The 23,200-nt window shown below is 37.9% G+C and overlaps 3 protein-coding genes across 6 annotated transcripts in view; 1 reads left to right on the top strand and 2 right to left on the bottom strand.

The window, feature by feature from the left end:
- LOC134820255 (cystinosin homolog) overlaps positions 1 to 8,223 on the top strand; it is a 96,045-nt gene extending 87,822 nt beyond the window's left edge. The window contains exons 2-6 of the mRNA XM_063830487.1: positions 2,511 to 2,698; positions 4,096 to 4,211; positions 4,473 to 4,592; positions 5,357 to 5,471; positions 6,109 to 8,223. Coding sequence (XP_063686557.1) covers positions 2,512 to 2,698; positions 4,096 to 4,211; positions 4,473 to 4,592; positions 5,357 to 5,471; positions 6,109 to 6,716 — 1,146 coding nt within the window. The 5' untranslated portion in view covers position 2,511 and the 3' untranslated portion in view covers positions 6,717 to 8,223. The remainder of the gene's footprint in view (positions 1 to 2,510; positions 2,699 to 4,095; positions 4,212 to 4,472; positions 4,593 to 5,356; positions 5,472 to 6,108) is intronic.
- A 271-nt stretch (positions 8,224 to 8,494) lies between these two features.
- LOC134820102 (neurobeachin-like protein 2) lies at positions 8,495 to 22,993 on the bottom strand. The gene is made up of 12 exons (XM_063830323.1): positions 22,967 to 22,993; positions 21,080 to 21,170; positions 19,957 to 20,155; positions 19,603 to 19,744; positions 19,248 to 19,480; positions 18,342 to 19,046; positions 17,759 to 17,886; positions 17,331 to 17,477; positions 16,917 to 17,062; positions 16,658 to 16,750; positions 15,677 to 16,481; positions 8,495 to 8,757 (listed from the first exon to the last, which is right to left on the bottom strand). Exons 1-12 carry the CDS (start codon positions 22,991 to 22,993, stop codon positions 8,495 to 8,497), a joined length of 2,979 nt encoding a protein of 992 aa, XP_063686393.1.
- The window catches only part of LOC134820250 (neurobeachin-like protein 1), a 162,517-nt gene continuing 154,492 nt past the window's right edge, over positions 15,176 to 23,200 (bottom strand). For all 4 annotated transcript variants that reach the window (XM_063830476.1, XM_063830477.1, XM_063830478.1 and 1 more), the window contains 11 exons: positions 22,967 to 23,119; positions 21,080 to 21,170; positions 19,957 to 20,155; positions 19,603 to 19,744; positions 19,248 to 19,480; positions 18,342 to 19,046; positions 17,759 to 17,886; positions 17,331 to 17,477; positions 16,917 to 17,062; positions 16,658 to 16,750; positions 15,176 to 16,481 (listed from right to left, as the gene is read on the bottom strand). In XM_063830476.1, coding sequence (XP_063686546.1) covers positions 23,104 to 23,119 — 16 coding nt within the window. In that variant the 3' untranslated portion in view covers positions 15,176 to 16,481; positions 16,658 to 16,750; positions 16,917 to 17,062; ... (6 more) ...; positions 21,080 to 21,170; positions 22,967 to 23,103. The remainder of the gene's footprint in view (positions 16,482 to 16,657; positions 16,751 to 16,916; positions 17,063 to 17,330; positions 17,478 to 17,758; positions 17,887 to 18,341; positions 19,047 to 19,247; positions 19,481 to 19,602; positions 19,745 to 19,956; positions 20,156 to 21,079; positions 21,171 to 22,966; positions 23,120 to 23,200) is intronic.

Here is a 23,200-nt window from a genome sequence, read left to right as displayed (position 1 = left end):
CTACAGTTTTATACAACTTGCTTCAAATTTTATACTCAGTTATTGCTTGATCTTGCTCGAGATTTTTCAGCTGAATTCTTAGGCAGCCGTGATATTAGGCAGCCGTGTTCGCGATTTTTGAATTTCCTATGCTACTTTAATTTGTTCAGGAACCACAACTGACCACAAAGTGATTAAATTTACATAATATATGTGAACCGTAAGTTATTTAAATAGAATAGGTTATAAGCCGAACCTTGACTGCGGCTTTGTTAACAAGGTTTGGCCGGTAGAGGGTCCGCAGTAGTCCCATTATATATTATTACCTCAGTATTGCTGTACAACTACTAGTACTACAGAAGTAATCCCGATAACACTGATCCAGAGGATGTCACCATTTTATTTTCACACAGACATCAAACGCTATGCATATTATATGAAGATGACGATAACTGATAAGACCTCGTTGACGTTATAAAATAAGTTATAACAGTTTATTTTACTGATTTTATTGTTAACTGAAAATGCGACCTATAACTGTCACGTACCGAACTAGTCAGGGCATCGTTTTACCCCTTGCCATGTGGGGTGATTCGGAATCAGCTCCAAAAATAAATCGATTTTCGTATATTTCAACTATACCCGGGGCTCGATATAATTGACCGGTGACCACGGAGCTCGCTCAATCTTTAGCCTTTTAGCACTGTAAGGTATTATATTCTGATAGTAATAGTGTCAGTGATACATCTGAGCCTATAACCGAGAAACGACTTCGCGGCATGTTTTATACTCAGCATTTTGTAAAAACATTTGAAAAGTACGCAGACATGCAAAATTAACAGCTGTTATTTGCCCCATTTTTTAGGGTGATTAAAATTCGACGTGACTTTGACCCTTTAAAATGTTAAGTTTAACTCTAATCCAAAATAAAAGGGTATACCTACTCATTGACATTACTTAGTGTAGACAGTGGTACAGTTACACTGGAAACGTACATGTGACTGTTTGCACTGCTGCAGACTTAATTTGGATGTATTTAGCTGGTACCGTCATTGTCTCAGTCGTGACATTTTTAAATTTGATTAAATGTTTGAAAATTTTCTGTCATATGATTCTTGCTTTGTGATTGTTCTGCTTGAACTTTTGAAATATCACGTACGTTCCTTTTAAAGAATTTTTGGATGATTTTTACTTGGATAATGTCAGTCGGTTTTGTTTCTCGTAGCCAAACAGGTTTTTGAAAGTTTGAGGATTTCTCTGTAACCTAATCCTGTTGTTCCCTGAAAGGAGAATGTGGTTTGCCAGGCGGAACTTTTTAGCATTTCCGCCATCTATATCAATGACAATATCTAATGTGCTTAAAGTGTCCCGGAAATCGCGTGGCGAATATTATCCAAGACATAATTTCCGCCATCAATATCAATATATAAATTATATTACAACTTGTTTAAAGCGTCCCGTCTTAATATAACTAATATATTGATATCGATGGTTGACATGATTTCTCCCACGATTTCTTAAATGAATGATTTGTTTCGAAAAAGATATCAGTTTCTGTTTAGATTATTTGTTGGTCGTTTGTACTTGTAGTTAGTAATTTGTATAGCATACCTTCGAACTTTGGACATGTTTTAGTTTTACAGAAAAAACCTTAACTCAAGGCTTAAGTTTAATCTTATAGAGTCTCAATCGTACAAGACCAGAGGCCAATGTTAAAATTTTTTCACAAGAGTGAAAGTCCAAAATTTCTGGATTTTGATAAATACTAATAGCTGGTGTTGAAAAAATGTAATGTGTTCGCTCATTTTGCAGATTTCTTTGAAAAAACATTAATAAACTGAACCAGAACAGCAAGCTGGCCGGAAAACAAACGCCGAGACAATAAGTCAGAAAGAATTATTTATTGTTCTTTCCGACCTAAGTAGTGTTATGTGGTAAGCAGGATTCAGCAGCAGTTTTAGCGTAGTTAACATTTGCGAGCGTGCTTAATCACTCTACAGTCGATCTTCGAGATTGTTCTAAAAGGGCCCCCGACAGTTGAAACCAACTTCAAACGATGTATTTTCGAACGCTGATTCTGAGTCACCCCCATGACATAGGGTTAAAATGCTCCCCTGACGAGATATTGGCGAAAAACTGTCTCGATCACGTGATATGACCGTATAAGGGTTAGGGTTAGGGTTTCAGCATATGCTTTTGTTAAGGATTGGGTTAGGGTTAAGATTGGAATCAGATTAAAGGGTTACGGTTTCGAATAGTCGTTCAGGACCAGCTAGAGAACGGGTTGAAAAAGTCACGTGACAGTTGAGTGTAGAGTGATTAATCATCACCCTAATATTTGACTAGGAGTAGGATATTGTGATTTGGATGAGTAAAATACCGTTAGAATTAGTAATAGTGTAAGTTCAGGTAGGTTATGCGGAGTGATTGTGAATGTTTGGTATAATTCTAGGAGTTTTAATGGCTGGATTACGCCGCGCGGTATTCTTTTCACCTGGATACGGTAGCATCACACCAATATTCCCCTGTAGAATGTCGTCACCAGACTTCTACGAGATATTATCAGATGACGCTTTAGACAGCATCAACCTACTGGGTGATGGTAACCTTACCCCTCCTATCAGTATCTACAACACCTCCATTGCGAGCAGCGTCATCACCATCTCCGGGCTACCCCTGGGACTGGTTGCCATGTCTGTTAACTCCATGCTTATTTACAGTAAGTTATTTGTCATATCATTATATTTATCAATCATTGAAAATTCAATAAGGGGTTGTTCACATTTTATTTATTAAAATATTTATTGTATCACATTTTACGATTATTTTAGATCTCCCTCCCCTCCGTAATCAATTTTACAAATATTTATTGTCTGCAGGCCAGGGTATACAAATAACTATAATTATTTGATTAATTAAATAGTTAAACATTTCCAAAACAAAGTAAAAGGTACGCGACATCGGTGCAGTCTGGGCATATTAAGTTAATCGCAAGACGCAAAGCGCTTGTAGTTAGACATGATTTTAAAACAAATTACCAAACTCTAGACTTTTATAAATGAAATTATTCAGAGGCCAAATGGGAATGTGCCGGCACTTGAGCATGAGCATCCGAATTTCGGTTCCTAAATTAAAGATACTCGTTTTGAAAGGAACAATGTCCAGTAATTTAAATATCGTATACCTAACCAACTTTTTGTGAAAGAAGTTTTTCCGGCTTTAATTTTAATTTTCCACGGTCGTCTTATCAAAATATTCAAGAAACCATGTGGAACAAACCATGCGAAATAAACTAAACAGTGAACAATTCAATGTTGATGCAACAACAACTGATAGTGATCTTCTTCCATCCATTTCTTAGTATTATAAAATATAAGTGCTGCTATTCCGAGAAATATACAGGACTAATCACTAATCTCACTCCCTCTAAATTAGATAAATCCGCTACTCACTTTTTTATTAAATACTTTCTAAAACTACTATTTATAATTCTGTACGTGCGTGTTAAGGATAAAAGCTATAAGCATGACCTGTTAAAAGAGAACATTCACATAATCTAATTAAATGTCACGGTTGGTATTTGGATTTCTTCATTTCTTAGGTCTCATGACTTTGTGACGTATAGACTTTGTGACGTATAGAAGTAACCTGATTATGTTTGAATATTATGTAGGAGTGTGTGGATAATTCACGTACTATCACGCCTACAAGTAGTCGTAAGATTTCTGGTGCTTCTTAAAATAACCAGGAAGCGATTCAGGGATATTATTTACACGAATGGTACCCCAAAAATAACTCAGTTTAGCGCCTGGTAAGTTGAAAACAGGTTATTTTATTTCCTAAAATAACCTTATATCTCATGCAGGTATATTAAAAATAACCTTATATCTGCAGGTATATTAAAATAACCTTATATCTGCAGGTATATTAAAATAACCTTATATCTGCAGGTATACTAAAATAACCTTATATCTGCAGGTATATTAAAATAACCTTATATCTGCAGGTATATTAACCTTATATCTGCAGGTATATTAAAAATAACCTTATATCTGCAGGTATATTAGAAATAACCTTATATCTGCAGGTATATTAAAAATAACCTTATATCTGCAGGTATATTAAAAACGAATGGGGAGCATCCCGCAACCTACGCAATTTATCTACACATCGCATTATGCGATTTTTTGAACGGAGTAGTGGGTGTGGTAACCGCTAGCTTCATGCTCCAGGTAATTTCCTTCTTCTGCAAATCCCTTCCCCCTGAACATAGAACAGTGAACACCCACCAAATCCCTTGCCCCTGAACATTGAACAGTGAACGCCCAGCAAATCCCTTCCCCCTGAACATTGAACAGTCAACACCCACCATAGAGTATTTATTTTCTGGTGAGGAGTCCTCTAATATGAATAATGAATTTAAAGCATACAGATTAATTATTATCCTACACGCTACATTTCCCCTAAGTTCATCTAAATTCCTTTTTCATCAGAACAAGAGGAGTCCTATAGATCCAGTATGGGCTAACGCGTTCTGTGCTTACTTTGCTCCTCTGCCAACTTGTGTCATCAGATTACTTCTCTACTTAATGACTCTCATGGCTCTTTTTAGGGTGAGTTTGCTAAATCTTCATTTCTTGAACTGAAGATTTAAAGTATTACCGTTAACAAACGCTAAGAAGTAGAATATTTCATCGTAATTTAATTTATTTTTATGTTTTGGAGAACCTATTAGTTCTGATGAGACCCCCGCGATATCAATTATCAGCCGTTCTGTGCAAAATGTTGCGTCTGTAATACTGTTGAACTGGTTTTGAAGTGATCGTCGAGGCTTTCACCCATACTTAATTTTTTCATCATTAGGGCGTGCTTTTTCTTCCTAACAAGCGGTGCCCTAATTCAGATGCCTTGTTTAGTTTCCACTTTATCATAGGCTAAGGTCTGTTAAGGAAGACAAGTTTTCTGAATAAGGCACGAAATGATTGTACTAAGCACATCAGCATATTTGATAACAGACATTGATTTACTGAAAGTGACATTACGTTACCTTATATTCCTTGTAAACACGCCCAAACTATTGTATTGCGCGGTAGACCCCACAGAAGAACAAACAAACTAAAATGCTTCTGTACTTTTTAATCCGGAAACTTTCATTGAGTAGCTGTATGTGGTTTGTATTTGCAACCATTATACTTTCAGAAAGTTTTCTGGGCCACGCTGTACTTATTCAACAAACTTAATATCCATTAACTTAATATCCATAGTAAGATTGGGTGAAAATAGAAGCAAATTAGAGAGAAACAGACAAATAATTAGAGAGAAACAGACAAAAAGACAAACAGACAAACAGAAAAATAATAAAAACATTTCATTTCAGGTTCATATCTTGTATTTACCATGGATGAGGCTGTCCAAAGCTAGAGTCTACTTGATGATATTCCTGGTGTATGTTGTAGCCTTCGCTCTCAGAGGCTGGCTGTCTCTAACCTCAGGTGGGAGTTATAAATATTATGCAATATTCAATGATACCCCGCACATTCATTTCATTTTCTTTGGGCACATTTCTGGAAAGATAGTTAGTGATTTATAAGTCTGTTTCTGGAGACATGGTAATTGATATGCAATTTGACCCTTCATATCATGTTTTTATGACGTCAGTTACATTTTTCAGGCCTTAGATTGTGTAGAAATTACATTAACGTTAACATTTTTGTCATTTTCTACCCCTGCTCTTCCTTTATATAATATGGGGAGATTGGGAGATTGGGTTTGGCCGCTACGCGGCCACTATGCGGCTGTTAGAGTTCTCTATAAAGTTTGAATTTTAATGCCTCCATAAATCAAATTTAAAATGTAATGTCTTCAATCGAATAGTCGTACACAAATGAAGTTTAGCTTTCAACTATCGGTAGAGGTCCCGAAAGTAGCCGTATTGTGGCCGTATTGTGGCCGTATAGTGGCCGTATTGTGGCCGTTTAGTGGCCGAATTGTGGCCGTATTGTGACCGTTTAGAGACAATATTTAAAGGTCGTATCGTGACTGTATCGGATCGTGGCCAACCCTAATCTCCCAATTTCCCTAATATGGTATGAATACCACAGGAAGCTAACAAACTTGTGTACATTTCAGTTAAGACGATGGCACTACCTGACGGCTGGTGTATCTACTACACAATAGACTTCAGCACCGAGGACCAGATCTATTATGTACTAGCTGACGCGCTACCAGTAATCCTCTGCTCTGTTGGAATCATGCTCTGCTTGACTATCGTCCGGGCTAAAGTTAAAAAGATTGCCGAACCCCGGAAATTTGCCGTCAATCGTTTCACCAGCGTTGGTTCAGAACTCAGTGAATCCACCCCGCTTATCATTCAAAGCAGGGCCGCGTCAGAAGATGAAAGTGACACTCGGCCCATAATCGTCGCTAAAAGTATCGTTAATAACATTCTTGTGCTTTTCTTGGTGTGTTACAGTGCGGCTATCTACATTGAAGTACGACATCTGTTGATGGCGTTCAGGATTTATGATTATAGTTATGTGAACTTCGATGACCCGGATGGTCCACCGAAATTTGATGACATTTCGCTTATCATCTTCAGACTAAAGTTTTCGTTGACGATAGCTTTCTCGATAATAAACCCTATTCTTGTGTTTCGTGGTTCATCTATTTTCAGAAATAATATAGGCGAACTTTTTGATGTTGATGATTTTTCGTATATTGTGAGCAATCGAAACTAAGTCTTCTTCGAATACTACTGATTTGAAACTTTCATCGACTTGTTAGCACGATCATGCAATGAGGGAATCATTTGATTGTTTGATGTCTATAAAAGTGGCTACAAACGACACTGTTCGATGTGGATAAGTTTACAGAAATCGTATAACAGAATTAGCCAACTATTCTGCGGTGCTGAATCGAGGATTGGTGGAGTGATTTCGGAGCAACAGAAACTAGTCAGATCCATATTGTTAGAACACAGCTACCAGTTATCTTACCCGGCCCCCAAATCAAGTTATCGCGCTGGCTCGGGCGAGAAAGCAAACTGGAGAAAACTGAAAAATATTCAGTATAGAATATTCAGAATATTCAGTATAGATCTTTTGATCTGCCATTATAATCCACCAGTGGATCCTAAATTGCATGTCAACGATGTTATATAACCTTTGTCCTTTATATATTGCCGTTTTTCTTACGATTTTAAATCTAAGCAAATGAAGTCTAAGCAGAACTTCTAGACTTTCATTTTTTTGAAATCTAATCAGTTTTGGTATTGATTATTTGACAGATAAACTATAGTTAATTTTGTTTTGAAAATAAAAAGTCGGTATTACAGCTTAGTCAAACTGTAATGCTGACTTTACATTTTCGAAACAGTTGACTGTTTGTGGCATATGTAAGGGAGATTATTTAAAAGTGAATCTAAGTGCCAGATAAGGTTGAAGATTTGATACTTCATTAAATGAATGAAAATATCATTTTTATGTTGAATCTAAAATTGGCTATGACCCAAAACTCAAATCGAAGCCATCCTTAAAATTTAAATTAAATATCAAAGGATGATTCGCAGTGACCCTTACTTGAGATTTCGGTGTATCCAGCAAATGAATTTGTATATATCCTATTTGTGATCATATTGAAGCATGTTTCAATGATGAAATAATTGATTATATTTTTAAAACTTGATGACTGATGACTGATTACATAGCAAGTGATACGAAAACTTACCGGTGTAATGTTATCAAAAGTTGGTCGGATCAGTCATAATTCATACAACAGGTTTTTTCAATGACTTGGTGGGTGTCCGTGTAGCGAATATTGGATTTAAACCGCTCATGTTATTCTTTGTTGATACTATCCTGCAAATTCAATGTGGCATGTTTTAGTCATGAATCATTATTTGTGATAGAATTTAATCATTTGTGTTAACATCTTGATTTGAAGGTGATGTTTATTACCAAAATATCTCACTGAGGCATTTTGGTGGAGTGTGATAAGTTTATCAGTGATTTATACATACTTTTGGTTGTTCTTTGATGGTTTTATCCCCTTTTAACAGATCAGTCTTTTGGACGATAATTTTTGGGGGCGGATTTTACTCATAACTGCTGTAAGCTTTATTATGTTTAATCGTATGTGGAGGGGAGTTCGAACAAACTTGAAATGAACTCTGAGTGAACCAATTGTCACAAAATTCATGTTTATTGTATAAATTATTTTTGTAACTTTTTCTATCAAAAGTCGAAACTGTGATTTCTCTTTTTGTCAACTTTATACAACTGTGACAAAGATGAAACAAAGATTGAACCAATTTTCATAATTTAAAAAGTAATTATATGGAATTAAAATTATCAAAAAATAGTAAAAACCCTAAATTCTTGAACACGATTTCAAAAGTTCTTTTATGAGCATCCCAGGATCAACAATTTAAAGTATATTTTAAAACTCTTCTAGCGCATTATATTACCAAGGGTCCCCTTTTATCGCTATTTTAATGACTAACGGTACCTGACTGGGATCAGTATCGGCCCAACACGAGCATGACACCAGTTCCTACTGCAGTTGCAAGAATGATAGATGACGTAAGAGGGTGAGTAGCAGTACTTTTGACATCCATATCATCAGGGTCCTCTGCTGCTGGCGTCTCTTCAGGCTCCTCTGCTTCAGGCACTTCTGCTTCGGGCACTTCTTCTGCTTCTACGGGTGCGTCGGTGGGTTCTGGATCTGGTAGTACTGGCGGCGCTGATGAGGCGTCCTCAGTGCCATCTGTTGTACTCGTAACTGAAATTAATAAATTGTTTGTAAGAAACGGCGAGTGTAAAATCAACGTTAACTTTAAATATATCAAGTTTAACAATTAAAAACTTTGTTATTATACTGATATCCTCGATTCGATAATATTAATACAATATCGTTATAAAATGCACGTTCCTATTTTATACTTTGACACCTATTTTGTTTAAACTATTAACTAATTGCAACTTTATTTCTTACCTGACACAACCAAAAATAACAGCGTAGAAATTAGCATGGTTAGGCAGGCGAACTTCATCTGAGAATGTAATTTTAGTTCTGCAGTACAATTAATTTCGTTCCCGAAGTCGCTTATAAAAAACTAAAACCAAAATTATAAACAATGCTTCAATTCAAAGCTTGGATTGTAGAATTTATACATTATAGTTCAAAAGCTACAAATTCTCATTGCAAAACAAACCCATAGAATCACGATAAAGTCTAGAAAGCTTGAAAATGGTGCATGGGTGATGTAAATATTTAATTTTTGGGAAGGGTGGCTTTTTTTGGAAGGTGCTTCACTATTAACCATATTTTTTATTACTATCATTAATTCAAATATATTTCCAACAAAATTTAGTTAAAAATAACTATGAAGTTTGATTTTGTAAAAAAATTACAGAAAACTACAGAAGTGGAAAAAAACACACTTTCTACGGTACACCCTGTATATTATAACAAAGAAACTGGTAGTAGTAGTAGTAACTAGTAGCAGTACTACTACTAGTAGTACACTAAAATGATGTTATGAAAAGAGAGAATATGACATTCACGTTTACTTTAAGTTCAAGTACAATGTATCGCATGTATTTTAATTGTCCCAAGTAACAAACAATAGATTTCAAATAATAGCTAATGACATGCGAAACGTCAAACCATTTATTTAGTTGAAGTTCTTGTTAAGATCACTGATCAGCGGTATGTATTTAATTTTGTTAATGCTCACTGGGCGGCGGTAGGCCTGTCAAGCGACAAACCCCGCCATATCTTCATTTGTGTTTATGAATAGTCCCCAAGTCGGCCGGGTGGTGTTATAGTGGTAACACGATCGCCTCCAAAGCAGAAGGCCCGGGTTCAAATCTAGTCGGATGCAAGTCGGCTAGTTACCAAGCTGTGATTTGCTGGTGATACACGCTCTCTGGCTCGTACTCGTAGGACTAACCCCCCTAGAGCTAGTATATATATAGTGCCTCGGCACAGAGTGGCTTAGGGTTACTGCAAAGGAGATAAGCACCTCAGACCACCCCAACTTACGGGAGAGACCTGCCCTTGTATTTTGAAGGGGTCCCCAAGTATTAATAAGTTAATGCAGGCTTTTACAATCACTGATTTACTCGCCTGTAGCTGTCGCCACACGACAGCGTGCTTTCATGTGTTTTAACAAAAGCCCCAACCTCAACACTACACAATCGTATTCGTGTTTCACTACTAGTATATATGATATAATGTGACCTATAAATTGTTTCACAATTTCTATAGCGAGGGTTAGCGTTACTGTTACAGTGTTAGGGTTAGCGTTAGGGTTAGAGAAGGGGATGAGGGGATGAATTATAATCAGCGTTCAAAATACGTTGAATATGAAACTACTGTCGTACTTTTAGTATATCAACCCTTTCGTAAAAACTTTTAAAATTCCTGGCTAGGGAGACTTACAAATTGTTGTCAAATCAGCCCCTTTACTTCGTGGCTATTTGCTGCGAAGTACGGACTACGGCCGGGCCGCGCTTTCAAGCAAAGATACTGATTTGTGTCACTGGAATTACAAATACCTGGCAAGCCAATCCTTGTGTACGGTGCTCTTTTTGAGCTTCTTGCACTCTACGTGAAGAAATTAAGCAAGCATCAGGCCAGCCGAGTAGCTGTAAGCTAGGTAATGATTAACTGATTAAAAAGGACGTTGTCACTTTGTCACCAGTGCAGTCTGCAGTCAAGTGCAAGGTGCGCTAATTTTAAATTGTAAATTGTAATATAAGCTTTGCAGGGTTATTTGGTGCTAGTAGTTTACATCGCTTGGAAGACAGCGCCGCTTCGACCATCGACGCTTCGACGCGACGCGACACGAAGATCGTAGCAGAGCTTCGAGCTGTAATAAATTGACGAATGTTAATCGTCTAAATTTCTTCGAAGTTGGAACTGGAAGTAGCGCGCACCGCTTTTTTATCTGTTCTCGAAATATTTTGAGCCTGAGGCAATTGCAAATGCTACGAAGTAGCGCGCGCCGGGTCAGTCCATTTAATAATATAACAGATTGCCATAATTAATTATTTTCATTGATTTTATTTGTTATTGCTTGCTTCTTTCATGTTTCACGTAAGATTCAGAAGCTTTATGAAAATAGCGCCGCGCATAAAGAATTGCGTGCCAAGTAAATATGATATGAAAATTTACCTGGGGACCTCAGGCTATCATGTTCATTAAATTAACAATAGAGATTTGGCGGAATGACAGGCTGCGAGCGTACTAAATCACTCTACAGTCGATCTTCGAGATTGTTCTAAAAGGGCCCCCGACAGTTTGCAGTTGAAACCAACTTCAATCGATGTATTTTCGGACGCTGATTCCGAATCACCCCCCATGACATAGGGTTAAAATGCTCCCCTGACGAGATATAGGCGAAAAACTGTCTCGATCACGTGATATGACCGTATAAGGAAGTTAGTCTAATTTCTCGTTAGGGTTAGGGTTTCAGCATATGCTTTTGTTAAGGATTGGGTTAGGGTTAGGGTTGGGATCAGATTTGTAGCGCGATGCACTACTGGGTCGCGCGCGCATCAAATAATGCTTCTCGCAAATAATGCTTCTCTTCGGTAGATTCGGCGAGATGCACCACTGTGCCTCACCGAGCTGCGAAGGATTGACATCGTGAATCAAGGATCAGATAAGAGGGTTAAGGTTTCGAATAGTCGTTCAGGACCAGCTAGAGAACGAGTTGAAAAAGTCACGTGACAGTCGAGTGTAGAGTGATTAATTATCATCCGACAGTGGACAGGCTGAGCGCGGCCTAGTAAATGAAAATGCAAAGCAAACATCGTCCATGGATTACGATGCAAAATTAATTTAGTACCACATACCACCAAACCACTCGCTAAGAATTTTTAGTTTTTACCTAAGTGACAAGTTATGAATTAGTAAAACACTAATTTCATTATTTTAGTTTAAAATTCATGTACAATGTAAAAGTTGACCATTTACGGATGATACTTTTCTGAATTAGCGCGTGCACTCATGCTTTCTTTTCGAAATATTTATATTGGCCCGAGCACAATACAAATCAAATTGTGCTGTGGAGTATTATATATAGCGCGCGTGATTCGGATAATCAGCGTACAAAATACACCAAAATAAATTACTTTCATACCCTCGGCCTCAGGGCCTTTTCATAAGAAATTTTAAAAAAAGTAATTTGGGCTGTTTATGCTTTTAGTCTATGTAATAAGCGCCATGAGCTGACAAAGAATTTTTTGTCTCTAATTTTGATAAATTTGGTACCAAAAGTTGCCTCTAAGTGTGAATAATGAAAATTCACCGTGTAGCACGATAACTGATAACGTTGAGCTGTATGTGGGCCTCCTGTGCATCGCAAGAGTGTACAAAGGACGAAAAATGGGTAATTTATTGCTTAAAATGCCTATAACTCCTAACATATTGTATATTTTGAAATAATTCATACAGGATCGTAATGAACTTAAAAATTTGGTCAAAATTTCACACAAGCAACAAGGGGGGGGGGGGGGGGGGGGGGAGACCTTGTGTTCAGATTAAAAATGTTTGAAAATAATTTTCCTTTAAATCTTAAAATATTAGTACCAAAAGTTTTGTCTCGATGAGCTTATTACGATGCCATAATAATTATGTGATAATAACTGAAAATGTGAAAGTTACAGGCCAAAAACTAAAAAACTGCTACACGGTGGATTTATTTTATTCACATTTTTAAACAACTTTTGGTACCAAATTTATCGAAATCGGAGAAAAAAGTTCTGTGCTCGCGCTTGGCACTTATTACACTGACTATTTAGGATTAAAATTAATTTTGGTTTTAAAGTAGTCGTGAAGATAATATAAAAATTTGAAGTACAAATCTGCGCACCTTAACTTTAAATACTTACCATTAAAATCGAAATCAGCATTTACAATTAATGTACACAGAACGGTCAAAATCTAATTGTGCCTCAAAGTAATATAAGTATAAGTATAACTGACTACAGACTAGGCAAAATGCTTGACATACGTTGCATGCCACTTTTCGCGTAATAATATAACTATAAGTCCGGTTACAGTTAATAGCCTATCAAAACGCGCACCGAGTTGGACTCGTCGACAGTCTTGGATATTTTGAACACATATTTTACGAGTATCACCCGTGAAACACTTGAAGTAGTGCTCGTCGGGTCAGTCCATTAACTTTTAACAATGGATCGGAGGAGGATTAGGACCATGGTTATGTGTATTCTAATTCACTATAGAGGTTAGAGTTCCGGTGAGACCATTTCGTTACAAAATGGTAATAACCCAGGCCAAGTCACTTAACACTTAACACTGACAGCACGCTGGCGAGTGATTTGATATCAGTCTTATCACTTGTTAGCACCAACTAAATTTAAACCAGCAAATCCAAAATCACTCGGCTTTTTAAAGGCCTAGGTTGGGAATACAAACCGAACTCTAATTATGTCAATCCTTCGCAGCTCGGCGTGGCCCAGTGGTGCATCACGATACAATAATTCCCAAACTACTAACGTCGTCTACCCTAATATCTCGCCTTGGTCGGGCTTCATAGACAGATATTGCCCACTACTATGTTTGATCATAATATGTACTACTACTACTAGACGATAGGCATTGCAATTGATTATGTAGTTTCATTAGTTAGTACCGTTCAACTTCATATCTTTATCAAGTTTTTTGCTTCGAAAATAAAAATTTAAATACTAGCAAATGGCCAGATATGAGATATAAAAAAAGAGGTAATGACAATATATGCGTTGTACAAGATACGAAATCAGCATACTCTGACAAAGTGCAAAGTGAGTCAAGAGTAAACACAGACATGTCAAAAATGAGAGGATCACGATGACTTATTATGTCACTTAATTATGTACTAATATTTATTATGCAATACTACAACTATATACTACTATACTAATGGTACAAGTCGTTTGTAGTTCCATTAATTTTAACATCGTTATTATCACATCGAAAAACAATCTGCAGTCTTTACTTGAAAAATAAAACATATCACTAAATATCTACGGCTTGATTTGGGATAGAACACGAGAGACAATACCAAAATGCATTTGAGAAGTGCAAACTGCAAAATTAGCACACAACCGACTAGCAACTCAACACAAGCTCACGAACATGGTAACTCCTATCTACCGTAAAATAGTCTAACTTTGAGAGAACATGGTAACTCCTATCTACCGTAAAATAGTCTAACTTTGAGTAAGCTGTCGGAATATGGTAACTCCTATCTACCGTAAAATAGTCTAACTTTGAGTAAGCTGTCGGAATATGGTAACTCCTATCTACCGTAAAATAGTCTAACTTTGAGTAAGCTGTCGGAATATGGTAACTCCTATCTACCGTAAAATAGTCCAACTTTGAGTAAGCTGTCGGAACATGGTAACTCCTATCTACCGTAAAATAGTCCAACTTTGAGTAAGCTGTCGGAATATGGTAACTCCTATCTACCGTAAAATAGTCCAACTTTGAGTAAGCTGTCGGAATTGTTCCGAGCATGATTTCAAATTAACACAGCCCATTAAACCATTATTCCCTTAATGACTCATGGACTGGATTAGACACATGGATGGTGGTATTTCCTACATACAAGTGCAACGGGAAATTATCTACGTACAAGTACAACGGCGGAGATGTTACAAAAGTCGTCTATTCTGTATTCCACGCTGGTGCACACATTGCGTCCCAAATAAACTGATGTAACATCTACAAATTTAACAGTGTTCGCATCTCATAAGTATAATACGGTACTCAAACTAGCATTTCGTAGCCCTGGATACATCATTAATCGAACATTAAGTGTTAAACTAGAAGTGGTAGGGGAGCAATGGTAAGATCATCAAACGCCAAGGAAAGAACGAGGAAATACTTAATTAACTGCAAATAATTCGGCTGTCAACTCACATCTAACACAGATAAATTAAACTAAGAGTACATAACCAATAAACCAACATAAAATTGTCATATTATGTAATATACGGGCTTGTCAACAGTACGCGGGGTGCTAAATCACTCACACTTCGAATGTTGGGATCCTTCTAAAAAGGTTTCCTAGAGTATTTCAGACGCTGATAAGCCTAATTAGGGGATAGCACCATTTTATCTGCAACTTTAGCTTTACTTTATACAACTGATATAATTTCTTGTAACAAAAACACTTAAATTGAAGTTTAACAGATAAATTTCTTATAAATCAATACAATATATTCAGTACACGAAATGAAAATGATCAATTATACCAAACTGCTTAGTTGCACTGCAATCCAAGTCTTCATTCAAAATGGCTAATCTAATTTAACCTAAATACGTAGTAGATATTTCTGCGACAAAGCAAGAGTTCCATTGTTCCAATCAAATTATATAATTGATGTCGTCAAAAAAGTGCCGTATCAGTAGAATAACTTTATAGAACTCAAGTAAGAATTGTATAACCGTGCAAGTGGATACTTTCCTCTGCAATTCAATCCTTCAAACTTAAATCAAACTTAAATTTTACTTTCTGTTATTTGTAAGTTTTCAAATTGATCTTTCTTATAAGATCAGATACAAGCACTACAGAAACACGATAAAAACTTAATTTTCCTTGTAAAAACATGCACACAATTCCACTACTTTTTAGTTTTACTAAAAGGTTTAGCTGTAGCAGTTAATATAAGCAGCTTGCCATCAGTGGTCGTAACAAACAAATGCTGGTTTCTAGGGTCCTTGGACACAGCCACCACCCCTGTCTTGAGCCTTAGTTTATGTTTGATGTTGATGTAGTCAGTGTCCCGTATCTCCAGAGACCCAGTAGTTCCTCCCAACACTACTCTGTTCCCCTCCAGGAACATGGCACTTGTTTCGTCCTCTAACTTAGCTCGCTTTATCAGCTTCCCGTTCAGAGTGTAGAGGTATATGACAGAGTGGTGACCGCCCTTGTTACTTGGCAGCTTGCCAGCAATAACAAGGTTCCCGTTACTAGCAATACCCACAAAGGACACAGTGAAGTGGTCCGAGTCAGGCTCCGTGGGAACATGGGGCACCAGAGTGCGGATATAGGTTCCCTGTTTCAGGGTATGAATCAGGACAATGCCCTCTGTAGATCCAGACACCACTATATCCAGCTCCTGACTCAGCGCCACGCACGTCACCTCCGAGTTGTGGCCGTATAATATCGCACTGGGATGAGGCTTCAGTCCGTTACACTCACCTCCCTTCCTCAGCAACTTCCAGATCACTACCGTGGTGTCTCTACCACCGGTAGCTAGGTACTTCCCATCTAGTTCCATGCAGGATATCACGTTCTTGTGGTGGTAGAGAACTCCTAGAGGGATTATCTCGTGCTGGTTCACACGTCCTGTTCTGATGCTGTTATCCCAGAGTCCGGCTGTGAACAGCACCTTCCCGTCCGCACTTAGTCGCACTAGGTTGCAGGGTGTGCGGGCTCCGGGGGAGAAGGGCCCTGATACGCACCTTACTCCTTCTTCTAGCTGCGGGTTAGAAGGAGAGTTAGTACATCATGGTATCAGCAAATTCGTCGGAGATGGACGAGAATTTTAAGTTTGTATCTGGGACAACTCACTGTATCTTAAAATCTGATGCTTTCACCATTTATTGTTCAAACTTGATGATATGAAATTAAGATTTTAAGCTGAGAATGTCGTACCTGAGTATCCTTCTCACAGTAGAAAGGATGAGCTCCAGTCCACCTTGCTAACCAGTTGTGGATACCATACACTCCATTCCTGGATATCGTAACCTGCACAATAAACATGGATCAAGTCTGGAACATGTAAGGAATTTGAGATGTTATTTCATGTTACAGTAGCGGAGTTTAACTTCTCTGGTACACTTATAAATTGAAGAAAATGATAAGGCACTTTGTTCGACTAAACCGCTCAAATATTTAAAGAAAGTAAACTAACCAGGTTGTCCATGACACCCCGTTCTATAACTTGATTGGGAGACCCTCCACTGACTCCCGCAAATATGAGTGGGTTCTCGGGAGCACCCATCTGTATTGCATTAGCTTTCAGGGCGGGTGCATTTAGCACGTGTGATAGAGCTGAACCTGAGTTAGGGGGAAGTGTGTTAGATCACAGTGTACTACTTTCCAAACTTAGTAGTAAGAATAATATCAGTGTTTCCTATTGCAGATTAGAGTAGATTAAAACAGATTAGAGTTCGGTGCAGTGCAACATTTCTGATTAAATAGTTCAGTTGAACTTCAACAAACCCTTTAGTGAGTTCATTACAGAATATACTACATATATAGGTGCATTTTCAAGATTTCTACTAAATGTTCCCAAACTGACAAGAAATAAACTATAATAGTAAACCCTTAAGTGAGGATGCCTCTGACAGATTCATTCTCTTAGGATGGGGTTCCTTGAATATCTGACGGGGTGTCTGTCCAAAGTTACTGATCTGAGCCTCCAGTGCCCGCCGTTTCTTGGGGTCTTTTTCGTTATCTAGATCTACCATACCTGTAGAGTTTACGTGATTACTTTCTTTTTGTGATTATGCAAAGAGCGTCTTTTGTGTAGTGTAAAACTCAATGACGCATTCGGAATTGTAGCAATTTTTTATTTAATTTTAATAAACTTGATATCAATACTAATAATATGGCCGGCTTTGGCCAAAATAAAAACAAAGTGTAGATTGCAGATTGAGTTATACCAGAAAACAAATTACAGGCATGTTGTGCTAGGACCCTTGCAGATAGAGTTATACCAGAAAACAAGGCATGTTGTGCTAGGACCCTTACCCTCGTAGCTAGTGTAGTGGTAGACGTTAAGAGCCTCTTTAGCAGCCTGCCCCCTCTGTTTGTACCCAAATATCAGGTCTATCCAGTAGTTTATATTGTTCGATACGTAGTCGCTTTCTAACGCCGCTCTGAGACGTTAACCAGAGTTATTTGCCAGGTTTTTATTTGATAATTCTACTACAAACGTGTTCATACTTGAGATTTGAGAACAATTAGCTTTAAGTTCATTTAAATTATGTAATAATCTAATTAAGTATTTTGTAATTCATAGATAAGAAGAAGTTTATTTCGGTTAGAAACGACATCTGGGTCCCTACCCTCGCACAAGATTATTCTCAATTTTCTTGTTGTGTTCCACAACTTATCTTATTATAGCAGCTAATTATAACGACTGTAGCATATTAACAGCTAATTATAACATTATATTATATTAACAGCTAATTATAACAATATATTATTATAGCAGCTAATTATAACATTATATTATATTAACAGCTAATTATAACGATATATTATTATAGCAGCTAATTATAACGATATATTATTATAGCAGCTAATTATAACGACTGTATTATCCTCTAACCTGTGTTTAACAATGAAATCCTCAGGTGATTTAGCCCAGTTAGGTAGAATAACATCTCCCACAGGCTTCCCATCGTGCCTGGTCCCAAAATCAAACTCATTAGAGTTAACAAGGAACTCAGGGAGGTAAAAGAACTCCGGAATGAGCTCCTTGCAGTCGCCCTGACCTCTGGTGGAGCTATTGAAACTGTTGTTGATGTTGTAGAAGTGCCGGTCAGGGTGGTCGAACCTGCCGTGAAGGTCAATATGAAGTGAAGTGTAGGGCTCCATCCTAACCAGGTAGTAAAGCACAGCACCTGGGTTACTGTAGTGTGTTCCCCAGTGGAAGGGAGGGTCCAGACCGTCCTGAGGGAGGGAGTGGTACTTTATATCTGCGTGCTCTGCTCTCTCTGGTATCTGTGCTCCGATAGGCTTGCTGAAGTCCCTGAAACATTCACAGAGAGGGCTCTCAAAGTCTATAGAGTCGCTCAGGTAATCAGTCAACACCCAGGGGAAGACGGGGTACTGGGAGAGATCGTTGTAGGTTCGTCCAGCGATCGTGTTTAAGTTCATGAGGTACTCAAAGTTGGAGATTCTCCTCTCCATCCACTTTTTAGTGATGTTGGAACTGGCGACCATCTCCTCGGGGGTGCGGGTAATGCCGTGAACTAGGTTTGCTGGTCTCAGAGACATTATCTTGCTGTAAACTTTGTTGCGGTGGTATTTGCTGTGAAGGAATTGTTTTTATACATTATTGTATTTATCCTAACATAACTCTCAATAAACACTTGTGGCTCAATGTTGTGTGGCCAGATAACTATAATGCGCTGAGAAATGATTGAAAACCATACTCCAAATAAGTCTCAATTCAATGAAACAGAGAAAAATCTAAGCACAACAATAACGAGAAGGTAAAATAAAAACCAACCTCAGATTAATAAAATGGTTAGTCTGATCCGTTAAGAAGAACTCAATAGCAGAGTATCTGAGATTATATCTTCTCAAGTGAATCTCACGGATGTCCTTTATCTTCCACACCAGATTGTTATGGGACAATTTGTGGTGAGTTTCATCCTTTTCATGCTCGTAAAAGTAGATGTGAGTAGGTGAAACTTTCAGGGTGCCAGGGATTATATTGAGCAGTGTCACCAGGTGACAGTCCTAGTTGAAGAATAATAGTTAATGTTGGTACAGTTCCTGTTCTTAGTGACCCTACATAAAATATAACCAATTCGTAATCTAACCTCACCAAAATCACGAGTTACTTAATTCCTGAATCCTACCTCGAAGAATATAAGCTGTTCGTCGTCGGTGACATCAGGAATGTTGTTGTTCATGACCACTTCCCAGGACTCCTGGGTCTCCTTGTCAGCTCTTATCCGGGCCTCCTCTGATACTCCCAGCAGGTTAACCGAGCTCTCTTCTCTGGTAAAAAGAAAGTTTTATTTAAAAGGGAAGGGGCTCAGCTTTATTTACGGGGTTTGTATCGCAATTTGTATGTATCCCGATATTGAAAGGAGGGAAAATCGAATCTTTTACAGAAAAACAGCAAGAATAATGGGGTGAGGGTCGTAGCTATTTCCGTCCCCCCCCCCCGCGGGTACCATCAGATAGGCAGATATGAACTATTAACTAACCTCAAGACATCGTACTCATCGTAGAACTTAGCGTCGTTATGAGGGTTAAACTCATTATTAGGACAGGTCCTGAGTCTCATCCTGGTGTAGTTCTCGTGGGTATCCCTCTTCCAGTAGAGAGGGGTCTTGTTGCCATCGCCTCCCCACACACCCCGGTCTGATGTCATGAACTTCTTGCGTTCTTTCCACTCCTTTATTACTGGGGTAGTGGTAGTGGTGGTGGTGGTAAGGTAAGTGATAAATACACTTTAAGTAATGAATTTACTTTAAGTAATGAATATACTCTAAGTAATGAATTTACTTTAAGTAATGAATTTACTTTCTTACGTTCTTTCCACTCCTTTATTACTGGGGTAGTGGTAGTGGTGGTAGTGGTAAGGTAAGTAATAAATATAATATACTATATAGTTATGAATATTATATACTTGATGCCAGGCGGGAAATTAAAAATGACTTTCATTTATCAAACATTGATAAAGTCACACTACTTTTATTATCGACCCTGGACCCTGGTAGTGAACATAACCCCCTCCTCCATCCTTCGAGGTCCCGCCCAGAAGGATAGCAAATTGCATCAATATTGCATCAATTCTATCAATATTTGATTAAAATAAAAAAAAAAGGGGTGAATCTTGGTAAATGAACGACGTATCAAGCTGGATCCCTCAACAGATTGAAATTGAGGCACTTTGTATAAGTCATGCTAGTCGCTTATACACACAATGTGTTGGAATAGTTTATTCTAAAGACTAAAGTTATAATATTGAATCTAATTGTAAAACCTTCTATGAGGGTAGTTCTAGATTTATAATTTTATACATATTGAATTGTCAGGAAACTCAGTTTAAGACATTACGTCACACATCTTGTAAGTTAATTGTCGTGTTAACAAAAACAATCGTGTAAGGCAACGTAATATATTAAGCTGTTTAAATCCAACCTAAGAGTACATAAAAGCAGCAAATTTGGCGAAGTGTCCAGCTTTATTGCAGTGTTTTTGTCTCCAAATTTGCCTGCACATAAAAAGTTTTGGGCAGGTTAGGAATCGCACTATTTACAAAATATTACCGCACCCACATGTCACATCTCCCCCGGCCCCCCTACCCCCGGTCCTTATACTCACTGGCGTGATGTTTGTTGTGTCGACCGTTGGTGTCCAGAATATGTCGGTTAACTTCAAACTCAACACGTTTCTTGTACTGGGTCGTAATGTCCTGGATGAATACTGTTGTAAAACAGGATATGTAGGATTTAAAGCCTTTATGTTAGAAAACAACTTCAAAACTCTCATTATCACGTGACTTACCTTCTCATTATCTCGTGACTTACCTTCTCATTATCACGTGACTTACCTTCTCATTATCTCGTGACTTACCTTCTCATTATCACGTGACTTACCTTCTCATTTCATTATCTCGTGACTTACCTTCTCATTATCACGTGACTTACCTTCTCATTATCACGTAACTTACCTTCTCATTATCTCGTGACTTACCTTCTCATTATCACGTGACTTACCTTATCATTATCACGTAACTTACCTTCTCATTATCACGTGACTTACCTTCTCATTATCACGTGACTTACCTTCTCATTATCTCGTGACTTACCTTCTCATTATCTCGTGACTTACCTTCTCATTATCACGTGACTTACCTTCTCATTATCTCGTAACTTACCTTCTCATTATCACGTGACTTACCTTCTCATTTCATTATCTCGTGACTTACCTTCTCATTATCACGTGACTTACCTTCTCATTATCACGTAACTTACCTTCTCATTATCACGTAACTTACCTTCTCATCATCACGTGACTAACCTTCTCATTATCACGTAACTTACCTTCTCATTATCACGTAACTTACCTTCTCATTATCACGTAACTTACCTTCTCATTATCACGTGACTTACCTTCTCATTATCGCGTGACTTACCTTCTCATCATCACGTGACTAACCTTCTCATTATCACGTGACTTACCTTCTCATTTCATTATCTCGTGACTTACCTTCTCATTATCACGTGACTTACCTTCTCATTATCACGTAACTTACCTTCTCATTATCTCGTGACTTACCTTCTCATTATCACGTGACTTACCTTATCATTATCACGTAACTTACCTTCTCATTATCACGTGACTTACCTTCTCATTATCACGTGACTTACCTTCTCATTATCTCGTGACTTACCTTCTCATTATCTCGTGACTTACCTTCTCATTATCACGTGACTTACCTTCTCATTATCTCGTAACTTACCTTCTCATTATCACGTGACTTACCTTCTCATTTCATTATCTCGTGACTTACCTTCTCATTATCACGTGACTTACCTTCTCATTATCACGTAACTTACCTTCTCATTATCACGTAACTTACCTTCTCATCATCACGTGACTAACCTTCTCATTATCACGTAACTTACCTTCTCATTATCACGTAACTTACCTTCTCATTATCACGTAACTTACCTTCTCATTATCACGTGACTTACCTTCTCATTATCGCGTGACTTACCTTCTCATCATCACGTGACTAACCTTCTCATTATCACGTGACTTACCTTCTCATTATCACGTGACTTACCTTCTCATTATCACGTGACTTACCTTCTCATTATCACGTGACTTACCTTCTCATTATCACGTGACTTACCTTCTCATTATCACGTGACTTACCTTCTGATTATTACGTGACTTACCTTCTCATCATCACGTGACTTACCTTCTCATCATCACGTGACTTACCTTCTCATTATCACGTGAATTACCTTCTCATTATCACGTGACTTACCTTCTCATTATCACGTGACTTACCTTCTCATTGCATTATCTCGTGACTTACCTTCTCATCATCACGTGACTAACCTTCTCATTATCACGTGACTTACCTTCTCATTATCTCGTGACTTACCTTCTCATTATCACGTGACTTACCTTCTCATTATCACGTGACTTACCTTCTCATTATCACGTAACTTACCTTCTCATTATCACGTGACTTACCTTCTCATAGCCCTCTAACCGCTCCATCCTAGCTCTGTTCATCAGGATAATATCTTCCTCCAACAACTCCTGTATCTTCAGGAACTCTCTAGCAGTGGCGGCTACTGCTGTGTCGTTGTTTTCTTTAGAGAACTTTGCTACTGCCGGATACACCTGAGGGGTTGGTATCAAAATACTGTTGTGTTAATCATCTTCGACGGCATATTACTTGAACTAAGAACTTGTATCTCTGGT

The sequence above is a fragment of the Bolinopsis microptera genome, chromosome 8 (genome assembly GCF_026151205.1).
Source record: "Bolinopsis microptera isolate Bmic1 chromosome 8, MBARI_Bmic_1.0, whole genome shotgun sequence".
Lineage (NCBI taxonomy): Eukaryota > Metazoa > Ctenophora > Tentaculata > Lobata > Bolinopsidae > Bolinopsis > Bolinopsis microptera.
This window is presented reverse-complemented; position numbering and strand designations above follow the sequence as displayed.

Excerpts from the sequence above, each read along its gene's own strand:
- LOC134820102 (XM_063830323.1), bottom strand. The coding sequence starts at position 22,993 with ATGGAGCGGTTAGAGGGCTATGAGAAG. Across the intron at positions 19,481-19,602 it reads AACAGCTTATATTCTTCGAG|GACTGTCACCTGGTGACACT; the intron begins GTAGGATTCAGG and ends TTCTTCAACTAG. Across the intron at positions 16,751-16,916 it reads GGGGTGTCATGGACAACCTG|GTTACGATATCCAGGAATGG; the intron begins GTTAGTTTACTT and ends TTTATTGTGCAG.